The following is a 24,761-nucleotide window of genomic DNA, read 5'->3' on the forward strand; positions in this document are numbered from 1 at the left end:
AAATCTTAGATTCGGTGATCTTACATCCCCTGTACTTTCTCTGCTTACATTTAATTTTAACTTTAAGAGAAGAGGTTATGGACTGCACAATCATGCTCTAATTTCACTTGCCCATGAACCCTGTGTCAAGGGTGAAGCACTCAGGAGAATTTCCCCCTATTTAAAAGCAGAGAAGTTGAGGAGGTTCCATTGTGAGATCCAAGACCATCTCCTGGCCAGAGGATAACACAGAGTATTGTGGGGTCTTATCTTGTCAATACACCAGCCATTGTTACCACTAAACAACTTGACCTCCAGAGTCCTGGGAGTACTGACTATTGAAAGCTGAGCCCTAAATGCGATATCTAGATCATCCCCTCCGAGGCTCAGGGAACATTGCAATGAGGGGTCAGAAGAATGTAAGGGGTGGAGGAGGGAAGAGGTATTGTGAAATGCTTCTTTTTGGATGTGGCATGCCTGTTACACTGAAGCTCTGCACTTCACAGGACTGTTGGAGAGGAGGGGGGATTCATGAAGCCCCATCCCTCCCTGAGGCTGCTGATGTAGTTGATGCTTACCTGAAGAGGGAGAGATGTTTTCCTCAGAGGTATAACCATTGGTGAGGTATCCATGCTCCCACAAACAACTCCTCATTCAAGCTTCTATAAAGCAATGCTAATTAAACTCAGTGGACCACAAAGAAGTGGGGTGGTGGCGGCGAGGGGGCGGATACCTGTCAAGGGAAGAGGGACTGAGTGCTTAGGAAGAGAAAGGGATTAGCAGGAGCAAGAAGAAGACAAGAAAGGGTTAGGAAGGGGCTAAATATCAAAATACATTATAAGATTTATGAATGTGTCATAATGAAACCCCTCATTGTATATAGTTAATATGTGCTAATAAAAACCATTTACAGAGCACTAGGTTGACCACTAGAGAAACTAAAGTGTTTCAACTTGACCTCCCATGTCAGCCCTGTGTCTGACCTCTGTCGTGTTGAGGTTGGAACTGGAATTATCCCCTTCACGCTCCTTCTGTATTTTCGTCATGCGTCTTCTACTCTTTGCAAAGAAGGGGGGGGTGGGGTGGGCTGGAGAGATGGCTCAGAAGTTAAGAGCATTGTCTGCTCTTTCAGAGGATCCAGGTTCAATTTCTAGCACCTATATTGAGGCTCACAACTGTCTGTAACTCCAGTTCCTGAGGACTTGACATCTTCTTCTGGCCTCCACAGGTGCACAGACATACATGCAGATAGAACACCCATACAAATAAAATAAACTGAGAGAGAGAGAGAGAGAGAGAGAGAGAGAGAGAGAGAGAGAGAGAGAGAGGTTGGAATAGTTGGTTTGTGTTTTATGGATGATGCAATTGAAACTCTAAAGAAGAAAATTACTTATCATTGCTCACATCCTGTTAGTAACAAATGCTAAGATTAGAACTCAGAATTGGAAACTGAAAACTTATAATGCCCCAAATTTTTAGCAATTAAAATTTCTCCTCTTAGAAGAATATTTCAGTTTGGTTGTTGGTCCCCCCTCTGGAATACACCATAAATGTAGTTTTGAAAGAAGACAAGAAAGCTTGGTTAAAAGAGGAATTTTATGCTGTAGTTTTGCCATGACTAGTCCAAGGACTTTGAAAAGGTCTAGTTACCAGAAACAGAATCAGTGTGGTTGCCTTTTGTGTGCCTGTCAGTGATAAAATTAGTAACCTGGCAGCCTGACAACTCAATGGTATGCTACATAAAATTTACTTTATCTGTTCATCACCAATTTCAGGAAAAAAAATGACTGGGCACTAGTTAAATTTAAATGTAAAATACTACTCACAATAAAATAGTTATTCTTTATTTTCTCCAAACCCAATATTTCCTGGGTGTCCTGTATTTTTTTTTTTTTGTTACAGTCTAAACCCTTACAATGACTATTCTTTCAAGTATACTCATTATATGTTCTTTTCAGTTCAGTGCTTTTATAAAATATGGCCTGTTTCCAGAGAAATATAGACATGATGGGATTTCATTCGATTTTTTTTTAAGGACCCTTTTTCTTTGGGTTCTCTGAGTTCATATTTTTTTTAAATATATTTATAGCATGGCATTAGTTATGATACAATGTAGAGGATTAGAGAATGTATTATCATGAATGATCATATTCTCTCTGTGCCTTTGCTGTTTAAATTTGGTTTTGACTTTCAAATCTGCTCAAATTAATGAGATGCCCTCTTCATGACAGGCAGTGATGGATACTCCAGAGAAGTCTATGTTCTCCTATATTAAGCACCAAGAATAGGAGACCTGGATGTACCACCAGATCACAAAATAGATTTGATTCAGACACTTATACTACTTTCATAGTTTAGAAAGTAAGATTTTTAATGTCTTCCTTACCAGGTTTAAAGAAAATGATACTCTGTTGTTGTTTGAGACAGGGTTTCTCTGTGAAACCCTGGCTATCTTGAAACTCACTTTGTAGACCAGGCTGACCTCGAACTCACAGAGATTTGCCTCTGCCTCCTGAGTGCTGGAACTAAAGGCGTGTGCCATCATGCCTGGCTGATACTTTTTAAAATAAAAGTAATCGATTATTTCTCAAAATCCTCTAGCATCAAGGAAGAGATAGGAAAGGAGATATACCATCCTAGGCTGTAGAAGTGACTTACCTTGCTGTCACTACCCTCCAGGTCTGGCTTCAGTGACCCACAACCTATTACCTCAGCACTGTGAAGCTGAGGCAAGAGAATCAAGAGTTCAAGGCCAGCATGTGTACAGAATGAGATGGCTGTTTGAAAAATCAAAATAGTTGATCTTCTATCCAGTTTTCTTGAATCCTACCTATTATAGATTTTTTATCTTTAAGTTTTCATTGCAGTACTTTAGACAGATCCAAATTAAGGGATGTGAAAAACAAAATGTCATTAATGGCCCTGTGGTGGTTCGAAAGAGATTGAATATTTGGTCCCAGTTGGAGGACCTGTTTGGAAAGGATTAGGAGGGTTCTTGAAAGAGGTGTGTCGTTAATGAGGTCAGGCTTTGAGGTTTCAAAAGATCGGCACCATTCCCAGTGTGCCCTTCTGCCTCCAACTTGCAGATCAAGATGTGAGCTCTCAGGTGTTTCTATTGCTCTACCATCATGGACTCTAACCCCCTGAAACTGCAAGCTGCACATTAAACGCCTTCTTTTCTAAGTTGGCTTGGTCATGGTGTTTAACCACAGCAATAGGAAAGTAACGAAGAGCATAGTTGATACCAGGGCGTGGACTGCTGCTTAGACAGGCCTGACCTCTGTGTTTTTGGAGGAGTGTGGAAGACTTTGGGACTCTGGACTAGGAAAGCATTTGGTTGCTGTAAGCAAGACTTAATGGGCCATCTTAGTAGGATTTGGAAGACAGTAGTGCTGAGAGCAATATGGATTGTGTAGGCCCAGCTCAAGAGGTTTTAGAGGGGAACAGTATTAGCAACTGGACCTCAAAGCATTCTTGCCATATTTTGGCAGGGAATGTGGCTACATCCTGACTTTGTCCTACAAATCTGCCTGAGGGAAAATTGGAAAGTATTAATTTCCTTGGTAGAAGAGATTTCAAGACAGCTTAAATATTGGCTCAGTTGCATGGTTATTAGTAACCACTCTTATGCAGGTCTATAGTAAAAAAGAACAAGCAGGAAAAAATGCAAAATATACAGTTTGAAGAGAAGCATAACACCAGAAAATTTAATGTTGGAGTCAAGGCTTGTACTGAAAGAGGTGAGAAAATTAAAGAAAGGCCTGATTCAAAGTGGAATAAAGGGAGGAGGGTCCTGAGGGCAAGACCCCCATTAGCTAAGCTTCCAAGGAATTTTCAGTTTCTAAAAGGACACAAAAATAAAGCTGCAAAGAACCCAAGGTCTGGCACACACTGATGACATGCTCTAGCACTGAGCTCTGGTCTCAGGCCTTGAGAAGGTTATTTATATTGGCACACAAATGACTGTTAATGTCAGGCTGGTGTCCCTTTGTGGCTATGCTGTGTCTAGCCAGTCATCTGTTGGAATCAGATTGCTGCTTGTCTTTGTTACAGCAGAGAGAATTGCAGTCAAATAAATAGCCTTGTATTTCCTTTGTCACGTGGTAAAGGAATTTTGTTTCTTAGAGAGAGAAATTGCTGCTCACAGAGATGTTCACACACACACACACACACACACACACACACACACACACACATATATATATAAATCTGGAAAGATTGGAGAGTGACTACACTGTGCGTTGACAGGGTTTTTGGAAGCTTTAGGAGGTAGTACTATTTCCCCTCATATACCTAACCTGTCTACATGTTTCGTTCTGCAGAGAAATGGTCAACGCGTGGTTTTCGGAGAGAGTTCACACCATCCCCTCATGCAAGGAAGGCACCCGAGGAGCCCACAGCGGGTCTTGCTCCTGCCCTTTGCAGCAGAGTCCTCATGCAGAGAACACTACCCCTGCTGCAGCACCAGCCAGAAAAATCTCTGCCTCGGAATTTGACCGGCCTCTTAGACCAATTGTTGTCAAGGATTCCGAGGGAACTGTGAGCTTTCTCTCCGACTCAGGAAAAAAGGAACAGATGCCACTAACCCCCCCAAGATTTGATAGTGATGAAGGGGACCAGTGCTCCAGACTCTTAGAATTAGTGAAAGATATTTCCAGTCACTTGGACGTCACAGCCTTATGTCACAAAATTTTCTTGCATATCCACGGCCTCATCTCTGCCGATCGCTATTCCCTCTTCCTTGTCTGTGAGGACAGCTCCAAAGACAAATTTCTGGTCAGCCGCCTCTTTGATGTCGCTGAAGGTTCCACCCTGGAGGAAGCTTCCAATAACTGTATCCGTCTGGAGTGGAACAAAGGCATTGTGGGACATGTGGCAGCTTTTGGTGAGCCCTTGAATATCAAAGATGCCTATGAGGTAAGTAGAGGTCCATCAAACATCAAACCATGATTGTGAGTGAATGGCGGGAATGGGGAAGATTGAGGTGTAATAATTTGCATAGTTATTTAAAACTGGAATATAGCCAGGGCTGCAGGTCAGTAGTGACATGCTTGTTGTGCAGAGAGTTAGACTGAATCTCCAGCCCCCAGGGAATTGGGAAATTAAAAAAAAAATAGGCTGCCAGATTATTGATGCCAGTTTTTCTTCCCTGGCACTTCAGTACCAGTCAGGGCCCAAGGGAAGTGTTTTCTTTTTTCCATTTACTATAATGTAAGCAAACCCATCTCATATTGCATTCTGATGATTCTAGCTATTTCTATATGAACTTCGTGAATTTGAACTGGGATTCTAAAATTATAGGTCCAAAACCTGTCAAAAGAAATAAGTCACCTTCTTTCACTCAGGAAGCATTTGAGAAGTCACTGTCATCTTTTGAGAGCCCTGTTGATACCAAAGTGTGATTTTCTTTGCTTCCCTCTTTGCTTGTCTTTTTTCGTTTTTTCTTGGGTACTCTTGGGGCTCCCACTCAGATGCAGTTAGGTGATGAGTGCTGGGAGAGCTGGGTATCGCTCAGCTTTTAGTGTTAAGGCTTTGTTTGCAAAGAGACTAGGAAACTTTATATTTCCAATCTCCTGATATTGTCAATACCTAGTCTCATTTTTCTATTTTCTTTAAATTTATAAAAAATACTTTATTACAATGAACTTATAAATATCATACAGCTAGATTAACATAATCACTCAAACTAACACTTGGCAAGTCCCAAACTCTACATCTAATGAATAAATACTATTCAGTTAGAATAGCCGTTCTGAAGCCATGGAACTTAGGTTTTATATTTTCACTATCTGTTATTTTTATGTACTTATCCACAACAAATTTGCTTTACGGCCTTTATCTCAGTCCTGTCCTTCATCATTAATATTACTATTTCTTCTTCTTTCCTCTAAATGTTCCCACATGTATATTTGTTTAAATATATAATGTATACATTATAGGCTAGGATCCACATATGAAGGAGAACTTTTTTTTTTTTCTGAGCTTGGGTGACTTTGTAAGTATTATGCATTCTATGTCCATTTTCCTATAAAATTTTTTATTTCACTTTTTAGTAGAACTAGATAGTATTTTATATATTTACTAGATTTTCATTGTCTATCCAATGATGGGCATCTCGGCTAGTTCTATTTTCTTGCTATAGTAAATAGAGCAACAATAAACATGTGCAAATATTTCTATGATAGGGTATGGAGTTCTCTAGGTCGGTGCCCAGGAGTGAAATATCTGAGTCATATGGTATTTCTATTTCTTTAAAAAAATTTTTTTGGGAACCTCCAGTTTATTTTCATAATGACTATAATAATGTGTACACCACCAACAGTGTGTAAGGTTTCTCTTCTCCAACTCCTCCAACATTTGTCAGATTTCTTTTTTCCATTTTTAAGATTTATAAAATGTTTATTTCATGTGGATGAGTGTTTTATCTGCATGGAAGTATGTACACTATGAGCATTCCTGGTGCCTGTGGAGGCCAAAAAAAGGGTGCTGGATTCCCTGGAATTCAAGGTACTGACCATGTGGATGCTGGAACCAAACCTGTGTCCTGGGAAAGGGCAGGAAGTGCTCTTTACTTCTGAGGCCATCTCTCTAGTACCTGTCATCATATTTCTTAATAATAGCCATTCTGAAAGAGTGAGGTGGTGTCTCAAAGTATTTTAAGTTTGCATTTATCTAATGATTAGGGATGCTGAACACTTTAAAATAGTTGTTGTCCATTTGTTCCCTGTTTTGGAAATGGTCTATTCTGCTCATTAGCTTCTTAATTGGCAGTTCTGTTTCTTTGATATCAAATTTCTGCAGTTCTGCATATATTCTGGTTATTAGCCCCTTGTCCTAATGGAAAAGATTTTCTCCCATTCTGTGGCTGTCAGTGTGCTCTGCTGGTAATTTCTTTACTTATGCGGAAACTTGAATCTCACGCAGTCCCATCTGTTGATGGGCTCCTGTGAGGCTAGTTCTTGGGCAGTCAGTTCAGAAAGCTCTTCTCGATCCCAATACCTTGAAGAGCATTCCCTAGGTTTTTGTCTCACGATTTTAGCATTTTAGTTTTTAAATTAATATCTTTGGTTCATTTCAGTTGATTTTTGTACAAGGTGAAAGATATGAATCTAATTTTATTCTTTTACAGGTGGATGATATCTAGTTTTGCTTTCATCGTTGGATAGAACATTGTATGTGAATACATGTACACACACATGTTAAGTCTAGTTGACTGGTAGTGTGTTTTAGCTGTGAAGTTCTTTGTTTGCTCTTAGTGTGGAAGACATCTCCAAATATGAGAGTAGAGTACCAAAGTTCCCCACTATTATTATGCCAAGACCTATATGTCCTTTTATCCTTTATAGTGTTTATTTTATGAAATTAGAGCCTCCAGTATTTGTTGCATGAGTGTCTACAATTGTTATCTCTTTTTGATGAATTGTTCCCTGCATTAATATCTAGTGTCCCTTTTTATCTTTTCTAATTGGTTTTGGTTTGAAGTTTACTTTATCTAACATAAGGATAGCTAGGCCTGCTTGTTTATGGTTTCCATTTGCTTGGCAGTTTGTTTCCCATATTTTGATATGAGTTTTTGGATATCTTTGCTGGCTAATTTGTGTTTCTTGGAGACAATATGTAGTTGGTTCTTGTTTTTAAGATTCATTTTATTAGGCTGCATCTTTTAATTGTAAGTTGAAGCCATTTATATTTGAAGTTATTATAGAAGAGGGTTTTCTATTTTCTATAAACTTGTTAGGATTTTTGTTGTTGTTTTGCTGGGATGTTGGCATTCTTTTCCTTGTCTTTTGGTTTTGAGGGTTTGCTGTGTTAGATGTGGTTGTTTCATTTGAGAGTTTATTTGTCTTTCTGTTTCTTTTATGGAGTATACACTTTAATGCATTCTTCTAAAGGAGCTGTCTTTCTTCTTCCTCCCTGTAAAGTATCCCATGAGGAATTTCCTTCAGTGCTGGCTTGGTTGTCATGTATGCCTTAACATATGTCGGTATTGAAATACCCTTACTTCTTCATCAATTTTGAAAGAAAGCTTTGCTGGGTATCTCATTCTTGGTTCACAGCTATTTACTTCCAAAACTCAAAATATTTAATTCCATGCTATTCTAACTTTTATGGATTCTGAAAATTCTGAGGGTAATTCTGATAGTTTTCTCATGCTGCTTTTAAGATTATTTCTTCACTTTTTATTTTTGATATCCTCACTATGCTGCCTCCCATATAATTTCTTCTTTGTTGATTCTGTTTGGAGTTTTATATACCTCTTCTGTTTAGGTGTCTATTTCTTCCTCTAAGTTTGCTGTTATTATTTTATGACATAGTTCATCTATTTCATTTGATTTTAGCTCTGCTCCTTCTGCACTGTGAATATTCGGGTTTAGACTCCTGAATGCATCCCAGAATTCTTGGAAACATCATTCCTGGTTCTTAATATTTTTCTTTATATGTGTCTATTTGTATTTTTGTCCTCTGTTCTTGAAATTCATTTTTCTTCATGGTCTTCATGTTAATAATGGTTCTTGGTGTGTGTGTGTGTGTGTGTGTGTGTGTGTGTGTGTGTGTGTGTTTTGATCTTATCCTTCATTTTAAGTATTTCTATTTGGTTCCTTTTCAGTGTTTGAATCTCCTTGCTGATTTTTCTTCCATATTTTGGATTTTCCCCTTTAGTTTACTGTTTTACTGACTTTGGAGATTGTCTTGTTGAAGTCTTAGATATATTTTGTTAATTCATTCATCTGTTTGTTTGCAAATGATTAATATTCTTTTTTAGAGTAAGACTCAGAATTCTTTTCCAGTCATTCAGCCATCTCTGTGGTTTTGGATTCTCTAAAAGGGGAACTGGTCAGTTGAGATGCGTCATGGTGGTAGCTGTATCATTTGCTTTGCTGTGTTTTGCTCATTTGTTGGAGTAAGTTTGTCTTTCAGTTTTTACTTCCCTTTGCTGAGAGTCTCTGTGAATGTTTTGTTCTTTGTGGGATAATTGCATAAAGTACAGCTATGGGGATTGGTGAAACTTGGTGATCAGATGGACCACAGCAGTATAGTCTCCTGGTCCTTCAGGGACCATTGGAACCTCAGTGTCAAAATCTCACACCCATAATGACCTTTGATACCACTGGTGCAAAGCCTCTGTTCCTCAGGGGACCCTGAGCATAGTGATGCCAAAGCTCTGGCCTTGCATTGGCCCTGGAGGCCACTGGAGCTAGACATTTGGTCACCTGTTGCTGTCAGTCCCACTGGAGCCAGAGGACTTTTTCTTGTCCCTTTTTGTTTTTGTTTTTTGTATTTTGTTTTTCAAGACAAGGTTTCTGTGTGTAGATTTGGTGCCTGTCCTAGATCTCATTCTGTAGACCAGGTTGGCCTCAAACTCACAGAGATCCGCCTGCCTCTGCCTCCTGAGTGCTGGGATTAAAGGTGTGCGCCACCCCTGCCCGTCCTTTCTTGTTTTTTTAATCAAATAAAATTATGCTTGTGTTCTCTTTAAGTGGAAATTTTGGGATATTTTAATGAAAAGTTTTGAAAGTTCTACATTTATTACAGCTATGCACAGGCCTTTGTTTTCATATTTTCCATTTAAAATGCATTATATTTACTAAAGATGTATGTATTATTTATTTTAGATGTTTGGGTGTTTTGCCTGCATATATATCTGTGCACCATGTGTACATAGTGCATGCAGGGGCCATTGGAGGCCGTTGGATCCCCTGGAACAGGAATTATAGGCAGCTGTTAGCCTCCATATGGTTTCTGGGCATCTAAACTGGATCCTCTAGACGAGCAGCCAGAGTTTTTAACTAGGGAGCCATCTCTCCATCCCCTTAAGATGAATTAGAATTCTTTTCTCTTTTTTTTTTTTTTTTTTTTGAGACAGTGTTCCTCTGTGTAGTTTTGGTCCCTGTCCTGGATCTCGCTCTGTAGACCAGGCTGGCCTTGAACTCACAGAGATCCGCCTGACTCTGCCTTCTGAGTGCTAGGATTAAAGGTGTGCACCACTACTGACTACTTTTTTGAGACAGGGTTTCTCTGTGTAGCACAGTACCTAAGAGTTGTTCCAGCTATCTACTACCAGCTACATCACGAAGGCTCAGGGTTGGTGTGGCCCAGCTCACTACGTTCCCAGCGCCTGCTTTAGCGCCTGGCAGATAGGACTTAATATTTGCTGGGTTAAGATTATACTAGATACAATGGATAACTAGAATTTCTAGCGTAAGTATCAGATTTCAGGCTGGTCATATCTGTCAAGGCAAGTGTCTTCAGGGTCAGGTTTGACATAAGTGAGGAAGGTGGAGAGAGACTTCTTTGAGAAAGAAAGGCTTGGTGAGCCCTGGAAAATATGGAGGATTCGGATAACTTGGATGTGGGCCTGCCTGATGAGATCCACCAACAGAGAAAATTGTGAGGGAGAGTCAGGGAAATGGGACTGTGGACCCTAAGTGTCTAAGTGTGAGTAGACATTGGGGACCTGTGGCGGGGTGCGCTCTTGGTCAAAGTCTCGATGAGGGAGATAGTATTGAGTCAGAACCAAAAGGAGGAATTAAAGAAGTTTTGAAGGGTGCCTAGTATGTCTTAAATTGTGTTTTGGGAGAATAAAATTTCATCTTCCCCAGTTATTAGAAAGAAAATCAAGAGGCTGCGAGGATGGATTATTTTAACAATCTGTATGTAAGGAAGTGGGTCCCTGAGCCCTACTCCAAACCGAAAGATGGGAAGAGATGAGCAGAGTTCTAGCATCAGAAGCTGCTGAGCCTGGCAGCTGGTGGGAGACAGCAGGAATAGAGGAAAGGAATAGAAATGACTGGAGTTGGAAAGATGAATAATGACTCAGGGCTGTTAGGGCAGGGGTGTGGCATGATAGTTCAGGTAGTTTAACTCCTAAGATATATTTCTCCCCAGAACCCATTGTGTATACATTCTTTTCAATTTTGATGCTCTTTGAAAAGCTTTGTGGTCTTCATGGAGCTGCCCTCAACCTCTGGGTGCTCTATAACACCACACCGTAGCTGACTCCAAGAACCAAGAACCACATCCTTCTATTTCTGCCAACTTTGCATGTCCTTTCTTTTCCTGCTGTGGGTGACAGCAGGATTTCTATTTTAGAGTCCCGAGAATGCTAGGATCATACTTACTCTTTAGCTTCGCTAAGAAAGCTGTCATTTGTCCTGCGCTGCTGTGTTTCCTGCATGTCAATTCTTCACCCACTTGCATTTTATTTAATTTACTTACCATGTTAACGTTTGACAATGTGTTTTTGCTTTGTAGTTAATAATGGTTTGATTCTTGGGCTGTGGTCTAGGATAACCAGCTCTTCTCATTTACACCTATCTTAAGGGTGTAGCCTGTCAGCCTTGGATTTCTCCTTCTCTTCACCCATGGTACCGTACAACACTGTTTATGGTGGCCTCACAGACTTTCATGTCCATTAATTCCATCATGAGTGTGGAGTTCATCCATATTCTAATTTACATTGATATTAGCACTGGAAGTCATTTATGTAACGGAAAATTCATCTCTCCACTTCAAGCATAATTTGAGTAATAAAAACACTGTCTCCGAGCCTTTTTTGAAAGTAGTCAGAATATGAACATATGTTCGGATGCTGCCTGAGTCTGGCTTCTTTAACCATGAACCAGTAAAAATGACACTGTCATTGTTTGTTCCTTAAGCTTATGTGTCTTTAGAACACTTTCAATGTTATAATGCTGCAGAACTCTAAGAGGGAGACATGAAATATAATACTGTTTATATTGAAGCTGAGAATTTTTAAACCTTCATGGATACTTTAGTTGTGAGAAATTATCAACATTTGATTCACTATTTAAAAATTCATCACAGAAAATTATATAAAATCACACAAATTTGAAAATACAGTTAAAATTGATAAACTAACACATTGTCATATTTCAAGTATAAGTCAATGTCCTCAGCTTAGCCCAATGAATGATTCTGTTAGACCACAAATACCAAGGAGACGATTAGCTGGTGGGAGCTGTACACTGACTTATGTTGAGTCTTAAGACTTCCTAGTTGGGGAAACTTCCTCAATGTGGCATTGAATTTACTACTAGTAAGACAAAATCAAAACATTAATCAATAAGAAGGTAAGGAAATGTTAGTATGTGTGAGATACTGACTTAATAAGACATGTTATCATACTAACAAAATATCCAATACCTACACAAGACCACCTGAACCTGGTCCACTTTCTAAAGGTTTCATAGCCCCTCCCTGTGGTTGTTTTTATGTTGTGAGGCTTTATGTTGTTAAAACTCCCGCCTCTCTCCTGAACTGACTCAAATGCAAATTTCAGGTTCTGCTTCCACTTGGCCACTCCATGTGGACCTTGATTTCTGGAGAGCACAGATGATGTTAACGAGGATCCACATCACCATCGACAGGGCTGTCCTCATGTAACTGCTGTTCCTCCAGCCCTCCTTCCCTTACCATATCCTTCCCTTTCATTTTTTTTCCAGAGGAACAAATCGACTTATCTCACTCTGCGCCCCTATCTTTCTACTGAAGGACTCACACAGATCCCTTCTTAAAGGAGTATGACGTCTCTCTGGTGAATTCCTAATGAGTACAGTTATTTCCAAAGTAAATATTAGAACAGGAAAGAGCACCAGCAGATGCATCAATTTGGATAAATGATGCTCTCTTTGCTGGTGTGCCCCCAGGGAACACAGTCTGGGAACTGCTGGGTCTGTGCTTGCTCATGTTCATCCTCCAATTTTATCTCTAAAATGCCATTCTTGGAGAAAATGAGCCTTACTTGGTGATTCTTTTGTGTTTTTGTTTTCTGTTATTTTCATTATGAATTCACAGATCGGTATAAGAAACTTGCGCACACTGTTCCTTGGTTCTCTATGGTCTTTCTTCCTTTGCTTCATCACGTCCCTCTTCCCTTCCCCTTCTCTCTCATGTAAGTTACACATGCTTGGTATTTTTTTATAATTAGATAAGTGGAAGACATACTTTTACTAAATATTTTATTCTGGTTTTAATTTTTTTATTGGTGTGTGTGTGTATGTGTATGTGAGTGTGTATATCTGTGTGTGAGTGTGTGTATATCTGTGTGTGAGTGTGTATGAGAGTATGTGTGTGAGTGTGTGTGTGTGTGTGATACCACATATGTAGAAGTCAGAGAACAACTTAACATCTTTTGGGAGTTGGTTCCCTCCTTCCACTATGTGACTCCCATGGCTTGAACTCAAGTTTCCAGGTTTAGTGGCAGGACTGTTTACCCACCCAGCCACCTCACTAGCCCTTCATGGTGTGCTTTTCAACAAAACATTCTCCTTCCTCCAATAAAACGATCAAATTTAGAAAAATGGACAGTGGTACAATGCTCTTATCTAATGTATACTAAACATCTTATTGTCCTGTTAAAATAACCCTGGTACAGTTATTTTTCTTTCCAATCAGGATCACATTTTGCACAGAGCTGTCATGTTTCCCTCCAAATTAATGTAGTTTATCACAGTGTTTGTCTTTCTTGATTTAGATATAGTTGAAGGGTACAGAACAGTTATTTTTTAGATTGTCTTTCATAGGTTGACTGAAGCTAGGCTCTTTTGGCAAGAACTCCCACAGATGTCTAATTTTGAGACCTTCTTTGGTTTTTCCAAACAACAGCCAATTCTCAATTCTCCTGTGTGATGTGGGTGTTTACAATCCTGTTTAATTCTAATACTACCCTGGAACAAGCCCTATATGTTAAGACTATAGCCCTAACCTCAACTGGGACCCTGGCAACCACACTTTCTCCATATTGTCTGCAGTAAGAGTCCCTGTGACCTTGTCGGATTCAGTCATCTGATCAGATGATCCACAGAACTCAGCACAGCGTTAGACCTTTTGTTGAAACTCTGAAACAGTTAAACTGAAGGGAACACAGGACGGGAAGTGGGGGAGGGAGAAAGCGCTGGACCCCTCTCTGGTTCTTGGCTACCTCAGCACACGGATATGAGGTCATCCTAGAAGTTCCACTGACCTTACATCTTATATTTGTGTGTAGATTCAAATTCTATTGCTTTGATTAAATAGTTGAGTTAAATCTTCTTCTTTATAAGCTGAATTTGTAATTACAACATTCATTATCAAAATTATTATAAAAGATACATTTTTATTCTTAACCCTTGATTTAGAATTATGTACAATAATTCACTAATCATTAATTTTTACTTCTTCAACCCATCACTATCAATATTCTTTCTACTTTCCTTAGATACAATGAAGTCTAAAGATAAAAATGTCCAGATACGCAAAGATAAAATAAGAATTATTTTACTAGAAACATTTAGCTAACACCACCTGCGTGCCTGAGTCAAACCTTGTGCATATTTTCTGGAACAAAAACCCAAGAATGCAGTGATGCTCATAATGTAAAATATTTATACTGAATTATCTTTTCCTTTGAAGTTATCTTTAAAGCCAACTTCTGTTCTACCCTCCTGAGAAAACTGGCCTCATTTCTGACCCCATTTGATGGAATCTGGTGTAATCACCTACTTCATTCACAGCTTCGGCTTTGCACGACTTTAGACCAATTGAAAGAAAAAAATAGAAATGACCTTCAAAAGAGGAGGGCTTTCCTGAGTGAATATTCCATATTCCTGAGGGGAATTCCAAATGCAGCTTTTGGAGCAAGGATACTATTTTTAGGTGGAGCCCAGAACTTGTAGGGTCTGTAAGCTCTGTACACTGGCTTCCATGCTCACCTTACAGTCTATGTTTACATCCGATTTTCTTTTCTACAGTTTCAGTCCTAATGAACAAGCTTTGCTTTGAGGATTCTAAAGGTAAAAATGACTACAACTGATAATGGTAGTATGATTTATTATAATTCTCCCAAGTATTAATAACTACCAAGTACTAAGAATATAGTAATGGATAAAAAAGAGAGAGATTTTTAAAATAGAACTCTTAACAGAATTAGAGAATGTAGCCCAATTTAAATCTTGCTAATCTAAAGAATAATGGAGAACTGCCTTTTAACTTTATTTAACCCACATTTAGAACTTTTATACTTTTTATATATCCTTTGTAATTCTTAGGTATGTATCCCCGAGCTTTAAAAAAAAGTGGGGAGGATGGCAGCTGGAAAGAAGGCTCAATGCTTAAGAGCACTGGCTGCTCTTCCAGAGGTCCTGAGTTCAATTCCCAGCAACCACATGGTGGCTCCCACTGCAACCATCTGTGATGGGATCTGATTCCCTCTTCTTAACTACAGGTGACTCATATACATAAAATAAATAAATATTAAAAAAAAATCTCTTAGGACCTAAGCTCTCAACCTTGCTAATGCTGTAACCTTTAATACAGTTCTTCATGTTGTGGTGGCCCCAACCATAAAATTATTAAAAAAGCAAAAACATAAAGAGAAATGGCTTGGCAGCTGCTGCCCATGCAGAGGACTGGAGTTTGTTCAGCTCCTGACACCCACATCAGAGAGGTCACAACTGCCCTAACTCCTGTGCTCCTAGCTTTGGGGCATCTGGTGCCTTCTGGCCTTCTTGGGCACTGGCTTTCATAGGCACACATGCTTACACATACAATTAAAATTTTTTTTTTAAAGCAAAGAGATTCAAGTGCTAACAAAATCCTTACTAACAACCCCCATAGAAGCAGCAACACATTGGAGGGCAGAGCATACCTCCCTGATGACAACTTCAGCAGCCTGAAGACTTCCTTTACACTTTAAAACCAAGCAAGGATTTGTGGCTTTGATGCAAACAAGAATTTTAGTACCAGCCAGTTTATGCTGTGGAGTCAGGGTCTTAGAAAGCTCTTTGTGCAGGAGCTTCAGCATAAGGGTGAAGCAAAGGAGAGGTACTCAGAAGAAAGTGAGATGTGCCCAGGAGTGTGGGTACGGGGCACTCAAGGAGGAGGACTCACTGTGTGTTAGACAGTCACATATAGGATTGGGGTGAGGTTTGAAGTTACTGTCTTCAAAGAGTTGTTAAGAAACCTCTAGGAGGCTCCTGAGTGGCTCTTCCTGGGCATCTACAGGATGACAGCTGATAAGGAAAGGTTCTTACCTACAGGAATTCAGGAAGGTATCTTTAACGTAAACAAAGTTAACAAGATTTCTGGACTAAAAATCATATACATTCAGGCCTAGGTCATTGCTACTTTAACAAAAGATAGCTGTTTATGAAATTAATATTAATTTAATGCCAACAGCTTTTATGGAAAGTGTTATTTGTGCTAGAATTGGAGGTTTCCATCCAGCTGGCTTCTGCTGTACTCTAGGATGAGGGGCTCTGTTTCTTTTCCATTTCCCCATACTTTTCATTGTTTTACTATCCTGACAGGGTACTGTGGATGTGTAGAACAACCGTACACCAGAAATTACGTCATTTGTTGGAAAGGTTTTAGGACAGAGCTGCTTTTCTGTGAGTGACACAGTTAACAGTGGACAGTAGACAGATGGGGACAATTTTCATCAGAGGTCAAAGATACTGCTTCTTCTTCAACTACAAAACTCTCTAAATATTTGTGTGATATTTAGTTTGGAACAATTGATAAAATCTTGGTTTGGGATGGGGCACTTAGTTTTCATAAACACTGGAACCCCAGAACAGCCCTTACACTTATCTTTGTCAAATGTTAGGGGCTTACATGATTTGATGTCTTTCATAATGACAAAATCATTACTCAATAGTAACAAGGAAAGTCAAAGGTTAGATTTCTCTAATCTAATGTATGAGAAAAATCAAATCAATTTTTGTACAGGTAGACCAATAAATTGAATTTTCTCTTTCCTTTCCAGGATCCTCGGTTCAATGCAGAAGTTGACCAAATTACAGGGTACAGGACACAAAGTATTCTTTGTATGCCAATTAAGAACCACAGAGAAGAGGTAAGCCAATTTTGCATTTCCTATAAAAGGTCACTTCTAAATATTTTTTTGTTGTGAAACTATTTTTTACTCTGCACATTTATGAACACTATAGTGACAGTTATCATTTAAGGTAATATATAAATACTTAAATGTTCTGCTTGAAGTTTTTTTTAACTGTAGTTACAGGGTTGAATACTGATTAGAAACTTGCCAATGACCATTAATTGGGAAACAAATTGTATACATTTCACTTCCTATCTAATGGATAGGAATTCTAATGGATTTATTTCACATTGTATGTTATTGTCTAAATAATGCTTATTTCACAAATAATCATCTAGTTGCTATGGTTATCAGTTGATTTCTTTGGGTTTACAATATAATTTTGAATGCCTAGAAATCACATAGCTAATTTCAATGACATATATTTAGTTGTGAAATTATAACAGGTATGTGAAAATATTGTGTATTTCACCTAGCTAGAAGATTTAGATTCTGTTAGCTCTCAGTTCCCTCTTCATTTTACACTTCTGTGAAAAAAAATAGTAGATTGTCAATTAAACTGAATGTTCAAATTGTACATTCTCAAATCCAAAGTGACATTAAAACCAATGAGGGGATTTTGAAAGATTGACAGTTGAATGAATCATGGTTTTAAAGAGAGTCGACAGGATGCTTATAGATAGAGTTGAGATTTATTATGGGAATTAGCCAACACAATTGGAGGCCAAGAAACCAATCATCTTCCTTCATTAACCCAGAGAACTATTATAGTGGGTGGTGTAATTCACTGTGAGACCTAAGGCCTAAAACCTTGGGGGCTTCTATGTAGGATCAAATCCAAAGGCTTTAGGGCCCAGAGTTCTGATGTATGGAGTTGGGAGATGGCCAGCTCTTGAGAAGTGAGGGCAATTTGCCTCTGCCTCTGCCTGTCTGGTCTACCCAGACCCTGAGTGGATTGGTCAGTGCCCACATGCATGGTAGATGAGGAATGTTCTTCATGGATCTGTTGATTCAGGTGCTATGCCTTCTTGAGACACTCTCTCAGATACACCCAGAAATGGTTGTACCTGTTGTCTGGGATCACTAAAAGAGGTTGATATATAAAATTAACCTTTAACACCAGGTAAACTATCATATCTGTATTAACTGTCTTCTGTTGCTGTGTTAAACCATCTTGACCAAGGATAATGGTAAGGAAGAAGTTTTATCTTGGTTTGTGTTACCAGAGGGAGAGTCTACAATGGTGGGAGAGGCATGGCAGCTGACCCCCAGAGTGGGGAGCCAAGAGATCACATCTTCAAACTCAAGCACAAAGCACAGAAAGTGACCCAGAAAGTAGGGCAAGGCTATGAACTGTAGCAACTGCCTCCACTGACATGCTTGACCTCCCAGAGCCTCCACAAATAATAATAACACTACCAACTGGGGACCGAGCCTATGGGAGCCATGTCTGATCCAAACCACCACAAGGTCCATAGAGATTCTGGCTACTGATGTGTTTTCAAAGCCCACCGTATGTTCCCGTAAACCTTGTGCTTGTGTTTGTCAGTCTTAACCTCAAATGCATAGCACAGGATTGTCTGCATGGGCAGTGGGACAGCAGAATGTAAACTCGTGCCTTTCTTAGGGTTTATCCTAGCATTGAATTTGTATCCAACAAGAGTCTGATGTCAACCAGACCTGCCTTCATTTTAATAATGTCCCCTCATTTCCTGTTATAGGCATACTTAGCTTTTCAATATGTGGGCCAGGCCAGTTCTCCTAGCTTCCTAAGACTTCTCATATCCTGCACCCCTAGTTAGGGTGTGTCTCCAGAATGAACGTGAGAAGCTGCCGTAGTGCTGAGGTGTGTGCTTTTGAGGCCCGATTACTTGTCATTCTGCTGGAGGAATGTAACCGAACGTCAAGAAGATCCCTGGAGTTTTGGGGTTCTCAGAATCCACAGCCTCCAAGGGAGCTAGGTGGATGCAGGTTGAATAACCGCCTGGCCTCAGTTAATGACACCGCCTGTCCCCAAAGCTTTGTGGGGACTACACTGCCCAGCACTTTGCTGTCTGAGGCAAGCCCCCTGCTAACTGCTCTTTTTCCCTTGTCTCCCACCTCCGACCTCCGTCATTTCTTCCTAGAGGACTTCTCATTTTGGACGACTGCAGGTCACAATGAAGCTCTCTTGTGGTGACTCCTTGTCGTCAGGTAGCTAGGTTTTAAATGACAGGTTCTCTGCTAGAGTGTGCCTGGCCACGGCCCTCTGAGTCACATGGAGTGGTAGAATGGATATCTCTGGCCCTCTCTACTACTGACCCTTCTGCAGGAGGAGGGATCACTGTTGGACCAAAACCCACAACTGGTTTGGGGTTTGCGAGCCTGCGGCTTGTCCCGAGGGCAGGACTGCCTGTCTCTATTCACCTTCCGGGTGAGGCGTGGGCTCCCTCCGCTACCAGGGAGCCTGGCTGCAGCTGCCCGACATGCTTTGCTTTTTGGTACATTTCTCAGTCTTTTTCTCTGCATGTTTCTATCATCGCCTTTGTGGATTCCCAAAGCTCTTCTCCTTCACTGAACAGTGCTGAAAAAAAATTTTTTTTAAAACGTTTCTTTTCTCCTTTATCACATCAGGTAGAGGCAGCCTACTAACATACCAGAAGACTCTCAAAAAAAACTTTACATGAACATTTACAGGCCCAGTGAGGCTTTCAGGAATAATTGTAAGGATTGTTTGCTCTGAGCTTGAAGCCCACATCTTATTGCTTCCTGAATGACTAATCGGGTTAATCCCTTTACCTTCACTTTCCTTCTCTGCAGAGTGGGGTAATAAAAGACCCACCTCCAGAGCTGCACCGAGCAGGCAGAGGGCCAGGCATGCTTTGTGACATTGTGGGAACGGTCAGGAGACACCAGCGAGTGCTTTCTGAAGGAACACGGCTAAGCAATGGGAGTGGAACTTGTAAGAGAAGGAATGAGGGAGAAGCCAGAGGCTGTCGCTAACTAAGCACCCTGGATCAGCCGACTGGGCCGGACGACAGTGGGATAGCCCTGGACTGTGCCAGTCCGTTTGCTGGCCTCTAACTGTGAACGTTAAAAGAAAAATGGCAGCCGGGCGGGGGTGGCTCACGCCTGTAATTCCAGCACTTGGAAGGCAGAGGCAGGCGGATCTCTGTGAGTTCAAGGCCAGCCTGGTCTACAGAGCGGGATCCAGGAAAGGTACAAAGCTACAGAGAAACTCTGTCTCAAAAAAAAAAAAAAAAAAAAAAAAAAACCAAAAAAACAAAAACAAAACAAAACAAAAAAACCCAAAAAACAAAAAATGAAACAAAACAACAACAACAAAAAAGTGGCTTTCTGGTTTTTTGTCCTATAATTGAGACAGAATGGATTGGCCTTGTTTTTGTTTAAATTGTAAATTGTTCGGATTACGCTATCACCCATTCTAGTTATTTGCCAGAAAAGAGTTATGGTCATTGAATTACTGTTTATCTCTTGTTTATAAAATATCTTATACTTTTTAGTGACAGAAATTTTTCAATGGAACTAGTTCTGGCAGGTACATGAATGGAGCAGTTGTGTATTACATACTGAGGTCTGTGCTCTGACATAGGCCAGGATGTTCTGGAAGACTTTTAGGATTCAGTAAAATCCTGAACATTGCCTCTTTCCCATTTATTTATTTATTTATTTATTTATTTATTTATTTATTCATTCATTCATTCATCTATCTATTTATTTATTTACTTATCTACCATCTATCTATCTATCTATTCATTCATTCATTCATTCATCTATCTATTTATTTATTTACTTATCTATCATCTATCTATCTATCTATCTATCTGCCTATGTATGTGTGTGTACATGCATGCATGTGAGTGTACAAATACACACATGGAGATAGAAGATAGCTTTTAGGAGTTGGTTCTCTCCTTTCACCATGTGGGTCCCAGGAACTGAACTCATGTCTTTAGGGTTAGCAGCAAGCACCTTTACTTGCTGAGCTTTCTTGCCAGCCCCAGGCTCTTTTCTTGTGAGATATTTCAGCAAATTGAAATTTTCAGTAGTTCTTTTCAATCATGTTGTAATATTATATAGTGTAGTATTACATTACGTTATAATCCATTGATGTAATGGATATAGCAATATGATGTCAGAAACCAGGATCGTAGCTGCCTGTACAGTGCAGAGAATAAGTTTTTGTATTCCTCCCTCTTCTCTTATTTCCTCTTAAGATAGGGGTTAATGGGTTACAAAAGCAAAATAAAACTAGTGAAGCTTGAGGAAGCTAAAATATTCTATTTCAGAAGGGTCAAAGAGCTATTAGCCAGAGGCAAATGAATGGCAAAAAAAAAATGGATCAAAAAGCTGTCCAGGCTGTGTATGAGAGTGGGTAAGTGGTGTGGAACAGGACTTGGGGAGTAGTTGTTGTACGTGCAGAAAACAGTTGCCGTGAGTGGTATTTCTGCAGTAAATACTGTGGGGATTGTTCTAGGGGCCTGTCATTTTGTAACCCCCTGGAAGCAGTCATCTTATTCCCTGTTAAACGATGAGGACACTAAGACTGGACCATTTAGGGGTCTTGGTCAGTCACATAACTAGAAACCTGCAAACCAACATGCACAAGCATGCACTTGGACTGTGCAGTCACAACATGGCAAAGAGACTACTTGAGATTCTGCTGTTGATGACAGCTGGACCGTCTCCCACTTAAATTTCCGTTGCTTTGCCTGGGAAGCAACGGGATGGGAATGTGGGCATAGCCAGAAGATCTGCTTGTCTTCTGGAGGCTTCTCAGCATGACGTCACTTAATGCAAAGATTCCTTTCAAAATATGAGACAAGGAAGGAAGGGGCAGAGAGATGCATTCTCAAATGCCTTAAGAGGAACCCACGGGCAAGTTTTTTCCAGGGACAAAAGAGTTACGAGAAGGTTTTGCACTGAGCTGGGCCAATGTGCCCCTGAGAGCAACCAAGATATGCCAACAAAGCAAACTGCAAAAAGAAATGCAAGTCTGCTTTTCAGGCCTGCTATTAAATTTCATTCAGACTTCGTTCTGGAGTTTTTCAGGCAAAGGCACTTGAGACGGTTTTATTTTAGTCACTTGCGTTAGTTATTTATGTAAGCAGACAGGATTCTCTTATGTTTAGTAAAGAAGTATAGAGAATTTAGCTGCCACTGGACCAGATGGCCTGTTTCTGAAACAGTGCCCTTCCCTAAAGTACTGTTCCTTGTAACTTGCTAGAAATGTAGTTACAGGGACCAAACCTAGATTCTAACTCTTACTGAGAGACTCATCACTTGGAGCTTACTGCTGTTTGTCTGTCAGTCATGTGGGGAGGGGTGAGTAGGGGATAGCAGGCAGGACATTACCAAATAGTGTAAATGCTGAAAAAAAGCACCTGCCAGTTTCTGTGAGGTTCCTGTGAAATAAATACTTTGATGAATTAAAGCGACTTAATGCATGCCTGAGTCACAAAACAAGGCACGAAGACATGTAATTCCAACTACAATATGCCAAAGTAAATGCTCTGTAGCATTTAAACTTTTTGACCTATGCTGAATTATTTAAAATAGTCTCATGTATTTTCTCTAATGTCGAGTCTTAGTTTGACAGGCGATGATTATTAACTTCTACAGTGGGGTAAATGGCTGAAGTGCCTTTTAACATATCGAGGCAGACACCGGCTGCCATGTTCTCTCTTCCTTGCTCAGACCCTACCTGTTATAGGGCCCTCCTGGCTGGCATGCCCCTCCTCCTACACTAAATTTCTCCAGCCTCGGGGCTGGACTGTCTTCACACCAGCTGTCCTCCTATATAGTCAACCATTTGGGTTATCTGATCTTTTTCAGCCCTTTTGGGCCTCCTGGCTGCTGCACCTGGTCCCCCCTCTACTTCCTGCCCCCTTCTCCTCACATGGCTCAGGGTCTTGTCCACTCTGGACTCTCCCAGATGTCCCTGCCTCTGGCTATGCTCTCCAACATCTATAATAAACTTTCTCTTCCACCATATCCAGGAGCAGTCATGCCCTTTCCTTTCCTTTTGATTTCTTTCTTTTTTCCCCATTCAGTGGTTGAGTCATTGAAATATGCAGATCCTGGCCTAAGGAGCAGAGACATGGAAAATAAATGGGGAGCTGAATTGTGGTGGTGCACATCTCTAAGTCCAGCATTCTGCAGTGGAGACAGGAGGATTACCAGTTCAAGACTAGCCTGGGTTACCTAGAGAGACCTCATCTCAAAAAAGCAAACAACAATAACAACAGCAGCAGCAACAACAACAATAGTAATAATATATTTAAAAGAAGCAAGCAAAATAATTGCTTTTTAGCTTTTCCTTTTGGGTTGTGAGGGCTGTGCACCAGAGGCAGACTATCTGTACTAGGTGGATGTGACATGGGTCCAGCATTCACATGACATGCGGGCCGAGCCTCTGAGAGCTGGCAGAGCAAGGCTGAGAGGCTGCTGTTGTGTTCATCCATGTCTTTGCCCACAGCCTCAGGACAGCAGGAAACACCTGCTCCCACGATCTGCACATCAGTGCCTGTTCCACCTTGAAGGCACAGACAGAAGATCCATCCTGTGGTCTATGCCTGTCTTAACAAGGCAGACTTTTTCCAATTTGACCAAGAAATTTGGTTCAAATGGAATGTTACAGTGGTATGCCCATAACTCTTCAATTCTTCAGAAAATATAATTACAAGAAGCAGCAAAGTTTATTAATGGACTGTTGGTTGGTCTAAGTCTATTTTAGTCTTAAAGAACTGGCTAGCTTTGAAAACCTTTTAGATTATTCCCTGAGCTGATTCCCCACAATGCTCTTTCTTGTAGGTTTGTTTTAGAAACAAAATAAAAGTGCTCGGAGCAGTTTCTATTTGTTCTGGACTGGACTCTGTGATGGTGAAGATCCGTCCCTTTTCCACATTAGCACTTAAATAATAAACAAGTGCTCTTTTACAAAGGACACTAACCACTTTCCCAAGGGGGGTAGGACATTTCCTAAGAATAGCAGATGAAAAACAGTCTAATAGGTGAACTGTTTGCATCCACACCATGGATCCAGACTGAAAAGAAAGTGTAGAAACAACGCAGACTTGAGGAATCATTTAACATTGCTTTCTGTGACCCAAATGATATCTCATTTATCATGCTTAGAAAATTTGCTTCATGCTATCCTCCATTCAACCAAAGATTTAACTTCACTGGTGCATTCCGTCACCACTCAAATGCTTGTTGGAGAGTATTACATTTTTAATTTTACAGATCATTTATAAATTTAATTGTGATGAGTTTTATGTAGCTCTTAGTGGTGGGTGTTAAGGATCTAGAACCAACTGCAGATATGAATAAACAATTTCTTTGTGTAACATTTAGCCCAACACTGCATAATCAGACCCCTTGATATATTTTGATGTTTTCCATAAATTCTTTAAGCAATTATCAATGAAATTACAACTTTCAACAGATATGTGTGCCAACGTCCATATTCATCTAAGAACTAAAGTTACATAGGGAAAGTGCTTTGTCAACTTTCACGAATCATGCTCCTTTTTAAAATTCAACTACACTTTAATATCTAATAATCTACTTTCTTTTCTACCATAAAGAAAATTAGCCTAAGAGGCTGCATTTTGAGAGAAAGAGATGCGTCTTAGTTAGATTTTCTAGTGCTGTGATGAAACAGCATTACCAAAAGCAAATTGGGGAGGAAAGGGTTTATGTTTGCTTAATTTCCACATCACAATTCATCAATTACCTCTGTCTCCTTGTGCTGCTTCTTGTCGGGCATTTACAAGAAAACTAACCAATGTCCTCACTGTTCTTTTTATTAATGGGAAAACTTTATCATATGCTTATTTCTCCCTTTGGGCTGGGAAGAAATGTCCCAGCTCCAAAGAAACCCATTAATTTATAGAGCAAATGAAATTCTGAAAAGAACACTGGGGTGAACTCTCCGTGA

The 24,761-nt window shown here is 40.0% G+C and overlaps 1 protein-coding gene across 3 annotated transcripts in view; it reads left to right on the top strand.

Annotated features, from left to right (window-relative positions):
* The window catches only part of Pde5a (phosphodiesterase 5A), a 136,164-nt gene that overhangs the window by 14,319 nt on the left and 97,084 nt on the right, over positions 1–24,761 (top strand). For all 3 annotated transcript variants that reach the window (XM_036191556.1, XM_036191557.1, XM_036191558.1), the window contains exons 2-3: positions 4,302–4,896; positions 16,745–16,834. In XM_036191556.1, the coding sequence (XP_036047449.1) occupies positions 4,302–4,896; positions 16,745–16,834 (685 nt within the window). The remainder of the gene's footprint in view (positions 1–4,301; positions 4,897–16,744; positions 16,835–24,761) is intronic.

This window comes from Onychomys torridus, chromosome 6 (assembly GCF_903995425.1).
Source record: "Onychomys torridus chromosome 6, mOncTor1.1, whole genome shotgun sequence".
In the NCBI taxonomy this organism is placed as follows: Eukaryota; Metazoa; Chordata; class Mammalia; order Rodentia; family Cricetidae; genus Onychomys; species Onychomys torridus.